We start from the raw sequence: 15,165 nt of genomic DNA, 5'->3' as shown, positions 1-15,165 counted from the left end.
GTCTCGGCCTCCCAAAGTGCTGGGATTACAGGCTTGAGCCACCGCGCCCGACCGGTTTAGTATTCCTTAAATACCAACTAAGTAAGGTTGGTTGTTCAGGTTCTTCAGGTTGTTCAGGTCTTCTATATTCCTTTTGATTTTCTTTTTTAAATTTTTCTATTTTTTTTGATTGGCGTATTCATGATAATCTTTCTGATTTTCCTATCCACTTGTTATATCAACTGCTTAGAGAAGAGTTGTCTAATTAAGTATAATTATGGATATGTCTTTGTCTTTCTGTCAGATTTACTTCATGTGTTTCGGTACTCTGTAATTGAGTTCATATGCATTTAAGATTACTATGGCTTTTTAATTAATTCACTCTTTTAGAATTTGGAATTGTCCTTTGATTTGTGGTAACATTGTTTGTCTTGAGGCTAATTTGTTTGGCTTTTCCCTTTATAGTCTTAATTGGTACAATTAGACTGTTTCTATTTAGTTTAATTATCAATGTGTTGCAAGTGGAAGGTATTTTTTGCTGAATATAGCATTTTAAGTCCATAGGTAAGTTGGTTTGCTTTTTTTTTTTGGATGGAGTTTTGCTCTTCTTGCCCCAGCTGGAGTGCAGTGACACAATCTTGCCTTACTGCAACCTCCGCCTCCTGGGTTCAAGCGATTCCCCTGCCTCAGCCTCCCGAGTAGGTGGGATTACAGGCGTGCGCCACCACACCCAGCTAATTTTTTGTATTTTTAGTAGAAACAGGGTTTCACTGTGTTAGCCAGGCTGGTCTTGAACTCCTGACCTCATGTGATTCGCCCCCTTCAGTCTCCCAAAGTGCTGGGATTACAGGCGTGAGCCACTGCACCAGCCTGGTTTGCTTATGTTTTAGCACCTTAAAGATGTATTCCACTGTCTTCAGGCTTACGCTGTTTCTGACATCAATTTTGGAGTCAGTTTTATTTTTGTTTTCCTATATTTAATGTATCTTCTGTTCTTTAGCTATTTAAAAAAACTTATTTGTATCAGTGGTTTTTAGAAATTTGATGAAGAAGTGCCTTGGTGTGGTTTCCTTTGTTTTTGATCTTACTTGGGCTTTGCTGAGCTTGGTAGCCCTGTGGTTATATGCATTTTATCACATCTGGACAACTTTCTACCATTATATTTTCCCCTCACTCCTCTCTCTACTTTTTGTCTTGGATTCTGCTTTCCTATGTGTGAGGCCAGTTAATATTGTCCTAAAGGTCACTGAGGTTGTGCTCATTTTCTTCCAGGTTTTTCTTTGTGTGCTATTTTGAGTAGTTTGTATTGCTGTGTGTCAAAGTCACCCATCTTTGTATCTTACATTCAGTGAATTTTTAATTTCAGATTGTGTATTTTTCACTAATTTCATTTGTTTTCTTTATATTTTCCACTTTATATTTTAAGTATTTTTATTTTCCTTTAAATATTTTAACATATTTATTAGTGTTCTCAATGTCCTTGCCTGCTAAATACTGTGTTTCACTCATAGCCAACTCAACTCTGGAATTACAATCTGCTAATTTTTTTGTGTCTAATAATTTTTGTTGGTGTTGAACGTTTGAAACCTTGTGTTGTTGAGTGTTGGGACTTTGTTGATGCCCTTTAGAGAGTATTGGAGTCTATTTTGGTAAGCAGGTGCTGAGCTTTTGTTCCAGGCTGCCTCATATTTCCTAGTTAGGGCCATCTGTTGCCATCTTTATTGATTGCCCCAAGTGTTAAGAGGTGGCGATGGAATCTGGACAACTGTCCCTTTGTGACTTCTCAGAATTATGTGCAGATTTGTGTTAGCCAAAGACTTAAGACATCCACCCCCAAATGCAGACTTTGAGCTTCCCTTCTGAGTAGATCCCTTCTTGCCCACATGTAGTTCCACAAATTCCAGCCAGCCCACCCTTCCCAACTCCAGACTGACTCACGACATGGTAAAAGGATAGTGTTCTTGGTTCCCCTTTCATATACCATGCCCAAAAATTGCTACCAGGAATGAGGTCAGGGCCTGTGCAGAGTTCCCCATGTGTGTTTTCTGCTCCCAGATCCCACACACCTGTGCTGCCTATTGCCCAGCATCTGAAACCAGGTGTTTCATATATTTCATCCTGTTTTTCAGTTGTTTATGACAGTAAGACAGTTTTGTACCATTTAGGACTTTATGGCTAGGATTGTCACGTAGTCTTGTTTTGTTTTTTTGAGACAGGGTCTCTGTTGCCCAGGCTGGAGTGCAGTAGTGCAATCTTGGCTCACTGCAGCCTCTCTGCCTCCTGGGTTTAAGCAATCCTCCCACCTCAGCCTCCCAAGTAGCTGGATTACAGTTACACACCACCACGCCTGGCTAATTTTTGTATTTTTAGGAGAGGCAGGGTTTTCACCATCTTGGCCAGATTGGTCTCAAACTCCTAACTTCAGGTAATCGACCGAACTTGGCCTCCCAAAGTGTTGGGATTACAGGCCTGAGCCACTGTGCCTGGTTAGGTTTTTTTGTTTGTTTTTGTTTTTTTGAGACAAGGTCTTACTCTGTCACCCAGACTGGACTGCAGTGGCAAAAACACAGCTCACTGCAACCTCGACTTCTGGGCTCAAGTGTTCCCCCCACCTCAGCCTCCTGAGTGTCTAAGACCACAGGTGCGCACCACTACACCTGACTCATTCTTTTTTTTTTTTGTAGAGACAAGGTCTTGCTATGTTACCCAGGCCTGTCTCGAACTCCTGGCCTCAGCCACCCTCTTGCCTTGGCCTCTCAGAGTGCTGGGATTACAGGGATGAGCCTCCACACCAGACTGACACTTAGTTTTTCTTGTAGTTCTTGTCCATGCAATTCTGGTTTTGTGCTTTTATGGCTGATTTGAGGGGGTAGAGAACTGTTGCCTCTGCTATTTTGTCTTTCAAGAATCTCTTGTGTGTATCTCCTTTTTAAAAGTTCAGTAAACAAGTGGCTTTCTTACATGTTTGCTGATAATGGTGTATTTTCATGTTCGGTATAGCAGTTTTTCAGAAGTTAAGATTTCCTGCTTTCTGAGGTATTCTTAAATCTGGTTTTCATCGACTGTATATGCATCTCTCTTACAGGCCATGCTGGAGTATCTGCCAACATGATGAAGAAGAGGACATCCCACAAGTAAGCAGTTCTGAAACTGGTTCTAGAATAGTGTTTTGTGACCTTTTGTTACGCAGCATACAAGATCACCTAGGTAAGGCCCCCTCCCCTGTGATCGAGGGCTTCCTAGCTCACAGGAGATGTAGTGTGCGATGAGGAATAGTATGTAGTCATCTTCTCTGTCTGTTCCCTTCGCCTTGGCCTGGCTGAAGTATGCCAGTTCTACCCTTCAGCCTTTAAAAGCCTTTGGGACGTGATTTGTCTCCAGTTTAATGGGAACTGGGCCAATGGAAGGAAAACTGTTGTAGTAAATGTGGCAGGTGCATGGTGAACCTCTCCCTCTTCTCTCCTTGTAATGCCTGTGTGGGCCTTGTGTGCAGGCTTTCTCTGCTGAACTTGGTCCACTGTTTGACAAGGAGCTCCTTTTGGGCAGAGACCATGTCTTATGCTGGGAGGGCCTGCCTAACATGTGGTCACACGCTCACTGTTTTATAGCATTTTTATGTGAAGGAAAAGCTTATGAATTTAGGGAAAGCATATCCATGTTAAAAGATAATGCAATAGCCATGTATTTAAACCGACAATGTGTTCTCCATCCTAAATTCTATAAATACCAGCTTACAGAAGCCACTTTTTTCCCTAAATTTTTTTTGTGTGTGACATAGTTACATCCAAAAAAGAAAATTAAGATTCTATTAATGTCTTCAATTATAATATTCACTTTTACTTTGTTACGTATAATTGATTTCACAGCTGTCTATCCTATACTGATGACTATGCCATTACAAACTGGAAATGTCACTCGAACAATCTGTTCTGATTGTAAGACTCTTCTTAGTCATAGATGATTAAATATGGAGAAGACACTCCTTGACCCTAGCACCATGTGAGGCACTCTTTAAAACATTTTTTCCCCAAAATATTGGTATTGAAAGTGTATGCCCCTTAGACACGACAATGTAATAGCTGAAGAGGATGTGAGGCCTCTTGGCTATCAGGGAAGGGCTGGATGAATGCCCTTCAGTAATTGTTAGTGAGTGGACCAAACAAAAGTCTCCAAAATGTGTACGTGATACATAATACAAATATTTGTAATATTTAGCATAAGAAACTACCTGGAAAGTAAAAATGTGGAGGTAAGCTACATAAGTTCTTGTATCTCTGAGGTTAAGTTTCTGGAATTTCATCCATGTGCTCATCATCTTCATGGTTTTGCCATATCCAGTGATATGTTTTTGCTCATTATCATGTCGTTACTATAAATACTAAGCTGTGTCTTGCCATAAATAAAGCATAGCAATAAAAACAAATGTAAGCCATAAATATTAGGTAATGATGAAAAACTTAAATACAATGGGGACAAAGGCAAATTAAACCTTAACTTTGCAAGACCAGAACAGTTCATTCAAAATAGATTTTGCAAATTAAGTTAAAGGCTTTTAGAATATTAATGTGCGTTCTAATCATTTTTCCGTATTTTCTAATCATCTATGATTAAAAGTTCATTTACTTAGGATTTCAGATATTAATAGGTTTGAGCTCTTGGGCGTGTTATTTGTGCGATAAGATTCCATCTGTCTCATCCTAATAAGCAGTACTGTTCATTAATTCATAGGTTTGATTCCCTAAAGCGTAAGAAACGAAACACCTGAAGTTCATATGCATAGTAACTGAAAAAGTCTCTCATCCTGTATGTTCCACATTTGGGGACCTTGACTTAGTGCTTTCACAGGCACACATACTTGTCTTGAAGACTGGAAGCCTTGAGCATATTACTCTCTAGCAAAAGGGAGAAACTGAAAGGAAAAGTTGTGAGTCCGGTTTTCCTGTTCTCAGTGTGAATCTGAAGATGGGTAGAAGGAAAGGCTGAAACAGAAGTTTCCACTGTTTTTCACATGGAGTGAGCAGGGATGGCTGCATGGAGCTTTGAAGAGGCTGCCTGGTGGGGAGGCAGGCTCTCCCAGGCGAGTTAGGAAGCCTGATGGAGTTTGGCTGTTAGGCCTGTGGAAGTTCCTTAATGTATCTAAGATTGGCTTAATCCTGTCTAAAATCAAGGTATTGAACTGGAACAATGAGGTTTGCAGCTTTTTAGCATAGATTCCTTTCTAAAATGCAGTTTTTATGAAAATCAAATATAGAAAAACGCAGAACTATAGCATCCTTCTCCCCTTCACTTTCTCCACTTTTGACTCACGGGAGTTGCAAGGAATAAGGGCCACCTGGCTTGACACTGGGGCTCAGTGACGGTGGCCACCCCTTCTGTCTCTTCTCAAGTCAGTGTTGGGGGGCCGAGAAAGAACCTCTGGTTGCTTGAGGGAAAAGTCACAGAACTGCACTGAGTGAACAGTAGCACCTGTCCCTGAAGGTGTTAGGAAGGTTCAGGGAGTCTGGTGTGAAGTACTGAGACCACACAGGAAACATTATATAGCTGGGTTTTTGTTTTTTAAGAAAATAGAAGCAAGCTTGTTTTTTTCCTATAGGCCGAGCACCTTGCAGTGTTTTGGGTGGAACTGGTGGATACACCTTTCTGGGCTGTCCATGATTTGAGACAAACATTTGCAGTAAAAGTACATCTGTGTTTTTGTTTTTTTTTTTTTTTTTTGAAATGGAGTCTTGCTCTGTTGCTCAAGCTGGAGTGCAGTGTTGCAATCTTGATTCACTGCAACCTCCACCTCCTAGATTCAACTGGTTCTCCTGCCTTAGCTTCCTAAGTAGTTGAGACCACAGGCGAGCCACAGCACGCCCAGCTAATTTTTGTATTTTTAGTATAGACGGGGTTTCACCGTGTTGGCCAGGTCGGTCTTGAACTCTTGACCTCAAGTGATCCACCTACCTCAGCTTCCCAAAGGGCTGGGATTATAGGCGTGAACCACCGTGCCCAGCCTAAAAGTACATCTTCGAGGGAAAATATAGTTGGGGGGTGTCTAAGACAAATTTATTACTTCTTTTCAGTTTTCAAATGTAAATTCCCTCCCCCATCCTGCAATTTGAATAGGGAATAGATTTCCATTCCATGCTACTGTTGAAAGGGGTGATTGGATTTTGGTGTATTTTTCACTAACTTAGAAAGTGGACTACAATCTGCTAAACACTAAATAGAGGTATTTCCAGGGATTTTTTTTTCCTCCCATTTTATAAGACACAAATACTAGTCACTGGCAAAAATGTCGTCGTACACCACCTTGTCCCTGGTGTGTTCTCGTGTAGTTTTCATGATAGCCCTGTCAAGTAGGAACTATGACCCCTTATTGCAGATGAGGAGACTGATGCATGAAGGCATTAAGTAACCTGTCCGAGGTCATGCAGCTAGTAGGTGATTGAGCTAGGACTCAAATAGGACAGTCTGATTCCAGAGCCCATGTTATTAAGTACCACGCCATATTTACTGAACTGCACGTTTTGTTTTCTCTTCTCAGAAATTGGTTATTTCAGTCGTGGACATGAAGACTGGGTAACTCTTGGTGTAGGCATCTATGTGCACCACGGTGTTTACAGTCTTAAGTTGGTCAGAACATTGAATGCTTTTTAATCACCTTGCAGTAAGTCATTCATGCCAGCAATGAGAGTAGCACTTGGAGGCCCTAAAGCTGTTGGAATGTTTGCCGTGGACATCTCTGGTATTCCCAAAGTACACAGTGTGTAGACAAAGTAGTGAAAGGAACCATGCTAATGTGGATGGAGAACTGACTTTTTTAGGATCTATCTTGTTTTATTGTTGACATTTTAATCTGGGAAATGGCAGTACTTAGCATAGAACTTTTATTGAATAACAATTACCAGCAAAGCAGGTTTTTCCCTCTCTTTCTGGTTTGCATCTTGCAAAAAGACAGTTATCTTGATTTAACTGGCCTTTTCTTCTAAAATCTACCATAGCCCAGAGTAGGAGAATTGCTTTATAACAATACCAAATAGATCAAGAGTATCAGTAATTAATTCTTACAACCTAGTATACAGTGTATGACAGGCATTTACAGGTATGTGGTAGAATTGTGATTGTTGAAAATTTAACATGTATGATGTCTGTAAATATTGGCTACCAAGATTAGATATTGAAATGCTGATTAGGAATAGGAATTAATTCAAGCCATTAAGGGAGTCTAGGTAAAAAGATGAAAGGTCTTTTTTCTTTCCTTTCCTTTCCATTTCTTTGTCTGTTTTTTCCCCAATAAGCCTTTTGCACTCCTAAACAGGTTTTTCAACATAAGACTTCAGCACAAAGTGATGGTACTTTGAAGTATTGAGAAGAGTACATAATGTTTCCTACAATCTCAGTTTACTTTTTTGGGAACATGAACACATACGTTCTAAATCAGTGCTACCCAAGGTGTGGTTCGTGGATTGACTGCAGCACCAGTTCGGCACTTGGGAGCTTATAGGAATTCTTTGGTTCCTCTTCAGGCTGCTGAATCCAAGAGGTTTTGGGGGCTGGTTTGGAGAGTCTCATTAGAGGATCTCCAGATGATTCACATGCATGCTGAAATTTGAGAAGCACTGGCCTAAATCGTTGTTGGAATGGTTTTTTTTGTTGTTTTTTTTTTTTTTTTCTTTCCCCCTGAGACAGAGTTTTGCTCTTGTTGCCCAGACTGGAGTGCAATGGCACGATCTCAGCTCACTGCAGCCTCTGCCTCCTGGTTCAAGGGATTCTTCTGCCTCAGCCTCCTGAGTAGCTGGGATTACAGGCATGTGTCACCACGCCCGGCTAATTTTATATTTTTAGTAGAGACAGGGTTTTTCCATGTTGGTCAGGCTGGTCTCGAACCCACAACCTCAGGTGATCCACCCGCCCGGCCTTCCAAAGTGCTGGGATTACAGGCGTGAGCCACCGTGCCCGCCCTGGAATGGTATCTTAAGCACATTGAAGAACTAAGTTAAATTGTGGTTGGAGATTAGTACACAAAATGATAGCAGTGAAAGATGGTTGCAGTGCTGTGTAATTGTTCACCATTTACTCAAAACTACAAGAAAAGTATTTTTAGCCGTTACACTGATACCAGCTTATCCTTAATGATGCTAAATACCTTTCAATCACTTTATTTTTTTCTTGAATTATTTCAAGAAATAGCTTCTGGAGTTATGAAACGAGAAAAGAGGTTATAGATGTGTAATTCCGGCTGCATTTCAAGATGTCCCAGGTTGAATGAAGTATCTTGATATTTGTTGTACAGTATTGCCCTGTGAGGGGATGTTACTAACTGATAAATGAGAGTAAGAATATTTTACACCTTTTCCAAGAAAATATAAGAGACTGAAGGGTTTTTAACAATATATATACCCAGAGAGTATTTAAATTAAAATCACTATATTCAAAGAACCTTCATTCTAAATCACATTTAAGTTGCTAATCAGTTTACTCTATTTGGGATATTCTTAGACTGAATGATCCAGATATGACCAAAGGGTGTTTGGTCATTTTATTTCCTTTCTAGTAATCCCTAGTAGTTTGCTTTTATATACACTATTTCAGCTCATGTAAGTAAGCTTTAACTTTTGTTATTAATAGTTTTTTTCAATTATTTTTTAGAACTCCTAATAAGTGATAAGAAATTAAAATATCTTTTAGGAATTGTTCAGTACATAAATAACTTTTTTTACTGTGGGAGATTTTAAATATACAGAAAAATGTATAGTAGTATATAATAAATCTTGGCATTCCTCACCTAGCTTTAGTAATCTACATCAAATATCAGATATTGTTAGTGTATCTAAACCTGTCTTCAAGTAGGTACTAGTTGGAAGAACTGAAATAAATTTGTTAACGGCTTCCATATTTCAGTGCTCTTAGCGGTGAGCACAGTCTCGGTTTGTTTAAACACTCTGCCTTGTGAACTTTGGCTGCTCAGCAGCCTGTGCGTTCAAGGCCCCGTAATTGGAAAGCTGGACTCCAGATTTAACAATTAGTATATTATTAAATTACTCGTTTTTTGCCTTCAGCCTTGAGGGGAAAATTACCTTTGTTTCCTTTGCCTTTTCAGTCAAATGTAGTTATTTATTAAAAAAAATTGGACAGAAATAGTATCTATAACAGATATTCTTTAATCCTTCTCTTGGAAACAACAAAGTTACATTCTGAAAGAAGAATTGCTCTTGAATCACAAAAAGGCAATAGAAATAAATGTAGGAATTGCCATCCTTAAAATATGCAAATCTGTTTTTATATAAATTTCTTGCCGAATTAGTATACACATTGCATGAATGTAGCAGTAATTAAAAATTGTGGTTTACCGGGCGCGGTGGCTCACACCTGTAATCCCAGCACTTCAGGAGGCCAGGGCTGGCGGATGACCTGAGGTCAGGAGTTTGAGACCAGCCTGATCAACGTGACATCTCTACTAAAAATACACAATTAGCCGGGCGTGGTGGCACATGCCTGTAATCCCAGCTGCTCGGGAGGCTGAGGCAGGAGAATTGCTTGAACCCGGGAGATGGAGGTTGTGGTGAGCCGAGATCACGCCATTGCACTTCAGCCTGGGCAACAAGAGTGAAACTCCGTCTCGGAAAAAACAATTGTGTTTTATGTGGCTGCAAAAGTGAAATACTTAAGTTGTAGAAAATTTTGAAAACAGGTAAACAGAGAGGAAGAAAAGTTATTTATAATGCCATCACCCAGAGATTTTAATGATTTAATGTATATTTTAAAAAACTTCTTCCTACATACCTGTAAGGATTGTGTATAAAAATTTTTCATGTGGCCATATGTTTTACACCTGTGGGTTTTTAAAATAAAAAGTTTTTAAGGCTGGGTACAGTGGTTCACACTTATAATCCCAGTACTTTGGGAGGCCAATGTGGGAGGATTGCTTGAGCCCTGGAGTTTGAGACCGGGCTGGGCAACATAGTGAGACCTTGTCTGTACAAAAAAATTAAAAATTAGCTGGGGATGGTGGTGGGCACCCCTACGTAGTTCCAGCTAGTTGGGAGGCTGAAGCAAGAGGATTGCTTGAGCCCAGGAGTTTGAGGACAATTTGGGCAGCATAGCAAGACCCCATTTCTTTAAAATTAAATTCTTTTTCATGATTTTTAGTACGTATATAGTTCATCATAGAGATACGCTCTGAACTTTTAAATTAATGGGGCCTATTGTTAAACATTTTATATGTTTAGTTTCCCCTGTTAGTAATATCTTTGTGCACATCCGTTATTATTTTCTTTTGATAAATTTGTAGATGTGGACTCACTGGAACAATGGAAACTCCAAATGGTAAGACTTTGGACAGATATTGCCAAACTGATCACTAGAAAGGTTTTATTCATTTTATACGCAGATAGAAAATAGTACGTCATCATAATTTGTAGTAAAATTATGATGAAATTATCAAAATTCTAAGTTTTTGTTACTGTTAATATAAAAAGGTCATGCTGCTGGCAGACCAGAGCACTAAGAAGTTTCTAGATCTCAAGCAGATAGGAACAAATTTATGTCAAGACTCCGCTGAGGAACTCTGGTGCCAAAAAGTAAATAAACTAGATTTAGATTACTGCCAGGATCAGAGATAGAATGGGTTGGGTACAGTCACCAGATATTAAAAGGGTAAGAAAATTGATTGTACAGAATTGACATTGGAACAGAAGATGCTCAGCTTACCTCCTCCTGACTTAAAGATACCTGTCACTTCTTAGCCTCTGTGTAGCTACGAGGGTCGTGGCTTCTGTCATCAGAACCTGCGTTTGCTGCTCAGAGGCCAGGGAGTCTGACTTGAACTGCAGACATACATTGTATCTACAAATGCCACTTCATCTTGACTTGCATCTACAAATACGAACACCAAGAATCATGAGGCATCTTAGAGCACTAACCACATAAAAGACCGTCACTAGTCAAAATAGAAGTACAAGCCAGGAATCACCATGTATGTGTAGAAAACAGAGGAGACCTGATCCTAAAGAGTTCCTAGAAGAATCAGGAAAAAATGAAACTTAGATATCAGAAAGCATGTTCATTGAGAAGAAAAACCATTCGAGATATGATGACAAAGAACTAGTTTTTAGACATTAAAAATATTATGCAAGATATTCAATAGGCTGAAAGTAGAGTTTACTTAATTCACTAACAATTGAGCTAAAGATTTCTTCAAGATGAAAAATATGAGAGGGCAGTTGAATCATGGAGGATTGATCTAAAAGTGCTAGCATTTGTCTGATGACATTCCAAAAGGGGTTGGAGGAGGAGAATAATCCAGACTACATATGGGTGAAAATTTTGCTCTGCTCTCTTTAGATTGACCAGCTTCTTATGAGGGATAATTAAAAACACATGCCTCAAGTCTTTGTGACATTTTAGAATCTAGGAACAAAGAAAATTCTAAAACTCCTTGAAGACCCAGCAGTTTGGGAGACTGAGGTGGGGCGGATTACTTGAGGCCAGGAGTTTGAGCCAGCCTGACCAACATGGTGAAACCCTGTCTCTACTAAAAATGCAAAAATTAGCTGGGTGTGGTGGTGCACACCTGTAATCCTAGCTACTAGCGAGGCTGAGGCATGAGAATCATGTGAACCTGGGAGGTGGAGGTTGCAGTGAGCTGAGATCGCGCCGCTATACTCCAGCCTGGGTGACTGAGTGAGACTCCCTCCAAAAATAATAATAAAATAAAATACCTTGAAGAGAAAATTGCCCCTCAAAGGAACACAAGGATCAGATTGGTTTCTATCGTCTGTAATTCTAGATTATAAAAGACAGTGAAAGTTTTTTTGTCTCTCAAAGTACTGAGGGGAAAAAGATTTTGAACCTGATGTGTATACATAGGCAATTCAGGGATGAGGGCAAAATAATAATTTGAGGCTTGCAAAAATCTAGCAAGTTTGTATTTCTGAACTTTACCTGAAAGAATTACCAGAGGATGTATCTAGAAAGACAGAATATACATGAGAAAAAAAATGTGAAAATACTACGCCAAAAGCCACCAAAAAACCTTTCTTGTTTCTAAATTAAAAAGTTATTAAGATAGTAGCAAAATGAAAAATATCAGTTTGGAACAAAAGTCTACATTTCAGCAATGCAGTAGAATTAGCCAGGTAAGGTTTTAAGTTTTTCTTCTTTTACTAAGGATTTTTTCTTGTTTGGTTTTAGTGTTGCTTTGGTTGGGGGATGAAAAGTATAGGTTTTGATTAATCACAGATTGTAATAGAAAAATGAAAGTTTAGGTATAATATGTGGAACATTAAAGATAATTGCTGGAAGACTAGAAATAAGATACATCATTTGCATTAGAGGCTTTAGTGAAAAGAAACTTCAATCATTCTAGCGGCACAGATATAGGAAGAGAGGAAAGTGAGGAAAACAAGACAGGTAGACAACACAGAACAAAATGTTAAGTATGAGACTCATGGTATCATTTACTACAGCAAAAGCTAACTCTTAATAAGAAGATGAGGAAATAAAATCAGTTCAAAAGGGAGGAATATGCATCCTCAGAATTAAAGGATCCCGGTCCGGTTTGAGGAGGACTCCTGGCAAGATGCAAGCCCTTTGTGTAATGCTCAAGAGGGAGGAGACCTTGTTTGCTCCTTGGAAGTGTTTAGTACAAAAACTGCTTATTCTGACATGTGATTCCAGCCATTATCAGGAGCGACTGCAGATAATTCCCATTTGCAGAGGAATGCTACTAACAAGTGTAGGAGGGAGCAGCGACAACGAAAAATTCTGCTGTCATAGGTCACGTTTATGTTGGTTTTCTTGAAAATCAAGGGTAGAAAATTTCATGCCGAGAGCGAGAGAGAGAGAGAGAGAGAGGGAAACACATGGGGAGGGAAGTGGGGAAGATTTATGTTAAGGAATTGGTTAATGCAATTGGGGAGACTGAACAAGTTCAAAATCTGCAGGGTAGCCAGCCATCTAGAGACCCAGGGAAGAGTTGAAGCTGCAGCACGAACAGTCAGTCTGGAGGCAGAATTCCTCCCTTCTCTGGGGAGGCCAGTTTTTTTCTTGGATGAGGTCCACCTACATTATGAGGGCAGTCTACTGGTGCTCATAGTCTGCGATCCAAATGTTCATTCCAGCTAAAAAATGCTTTCACAGAGACATCTAGAGTAGTGTTTGACCACATATCTGAGTACTGTGGTGTAACCAAATTTGACACACAAAGTTAACTACCATATGGATGAAGATGCTGTATTGGCTTATAATTTTGGTAGTAATCATGGAATGTCTGTGTAAATTACAAAATGGGACACATGACTGAATTCTATCCTTAGTGAGGTTTGGGAACTAACCTTAGCCTTTGCGCTAAATATGAAGAAAGCCCGATCCTGTACAGGGAGTAGCTCATTGGATCTTCTGCTTAGAAATCAAAAGAAGATATGTAACTGGTTGTCAGTTTAAGAAAAAAAGTATTACTACAAAGGATTCTTGTATTCTAAAGTGGAAATGTAATCTCCTTCACCAGCTGTTTTCCTGAAGAGACCAATTGGATGTTATTGTATATTCCTAGAGATTATGCAGTTGTCTAGAAATCAACTTTCTTCTATCTCTGAGTAGTAAAGTTACAGACTTTTTATTTATTTTTATGTTTATATATATATATAGGTTCCTTACTGTGAACAATACTGAGTTTAGCTCTTTGTCATCTCCTTTCTCTCTACAATCCTAATTTAAATTCTTTTTTTGATGTAAGTTTTATAAGGCACTCACTATACTTACTCTACTTTACATATTCTTTCCTCCTGTTTTGGAGAGTTGTGTTAAATTTGAAATATCAGAACAGATAACGGTTACACACTATTGTCTCTCCTTGTCACCATTTGTTCTACAGTTAAATGTATTCATTGCTTCCTCTCAGTGCTGAACCTTCTCTGTGAGTTCCTTGATTATCTGAAGCTCATTGTCATGTAACCTTATAAAAATAGTACCCCTGCCTTCTGACATGTTCATTACAGTTTTGTTGGAGGCCTTCGTACTCGAAGGTCCGAAGGTCCGTGTGCATTCTTGGCTGATGAACAAATCCTTGGCTCACATTTTCTTTTCCTTGAGAACCTTAAGTTTGTTACTCTGTTGCCTTCTGGCATAGAGTGTTGCTGTCAAATTCTGAGTCTGTCCCTTACACATGATTTGGTCCTTTTGTGTAAATGCCCAAAGGGTGTTACTTTCTTTAAAATTCGTTTATTTGACTTGGATATGCCTTAGCGCCAGTCATTTTGGGTTTTCCCATGGGGTGCATTTGTATGTTCAAGTGTTTTGTTTCAGGAAAGTTTTCTTGAATTACGGTTTTTAGTACTCTCTTCTGTGAACTTTGATTTTAGTTTTTAGGTTCTTCTGTTATACAGAAGTTGGAATATTTGTTACCATCTCTTAATTCTTTTTGCTTTTGTCCCCATCTGTCCCCTTTTCATCATCCACTTTCCTCACATGCTCCCATGGTGTCTGTTTCTTCTCATGTTCTTCTAGTCTTCTTTTCTGAAAAAAAAAATTCAAATTATTCTTTACTTTGTCTGGTAGTTCTCACATCTTGTCTAGAGATCTCATTTCTCATCTTTTCTGTTTCTGATATATGTTTTTATGTTAGAATTCTTCAGGGAAATAGGACTGTTGGGAAGCAGATAAAATATGAAGGAGATTTATTATGAGGAAATTGGCTTATGCTATTTTGAAAGCTGAGAAGTCCCATGGAGTGCTATCTGTAAGCCAAGCCTCAGGAAAGCTGGAAGGAGAATTCAGTCTGCAGGCCTAGAACCAGGGGACCCAGTGGTGTCAGTTCCAGTCCAAGGGCAGGAGAAGACTGATGTCCCAGCTCAGGCAGGCCAGCAGGAAGAAAAAGGGGTAAATTCCTCCCTCCTCTACCTTTTGTTCTATTGAAGCCCTTGACGGAATGGATTATGGCCACCCACATTGGTGAGGGCATCTTCTTTGTTCAGTCTGCTGATATAAATGCACAGACACACCCGTGAACAGTGTTTAATCTGGGCACTCTGTGGCACAGTTAAGTTGACACATAAAATTAATCATCACAGTTTCTCTTTTGTGGCTTCTGTCATTTGTTCAGTGTTTGATAGTAGTTTTCATCTACTTCACAAGCCTGTTTTTGAGGCCCACTCCCGCCTGTCAGAACATCTGTCACATTGGTAGTCTCTTTCCTCCTCAAAA

The 15,165-nt window shown here is 39.4% G+C and overlaps 1 protein-coding gene across 1 annotated transcript in view; it reads left to right on the top strand.

Annotated features, from left to right (window-relative positions):
- SPIN1 (spindlin 1) overlaps window positions 1–15,165 on the top strand; it is an 82,611-nt gene that overhangs the window by 49,339 nt on the left and 18,107 nt on the right. The window contains exon 4 of the mRNA XM_011975191.1: window positions 3,065–3,113. Coding sequence (XP_011830581.1) covers window positions 3,065–3,113 — 49 coding nt within the window. The remainder of the gene's footprint in view (window positions 1–3,064; window positions 3,114–15,165) is intronic.

This window comes from Mandrillus leucophaeus, unplaced genomic scaffold (genome assembly GCF_000951045.1).
Source record: "Mandrillus leucophaeus isolate KB7577 unplaced genomic scaffold, Mleu.le_1.0 Scaffold152, whole genome shotgun sequence".
Taxonomy (NCBI): Eukaryota; Metazoa; Chordata; class Mammalia; order Primates; family Cercopithecidae; genus Mandrillus; species Mandrillus leucophaeus.
Note: the sequence above shows the minus strand (reverse complement) of the source record. Positions and strands in the feature narration are given on the sequence as shown.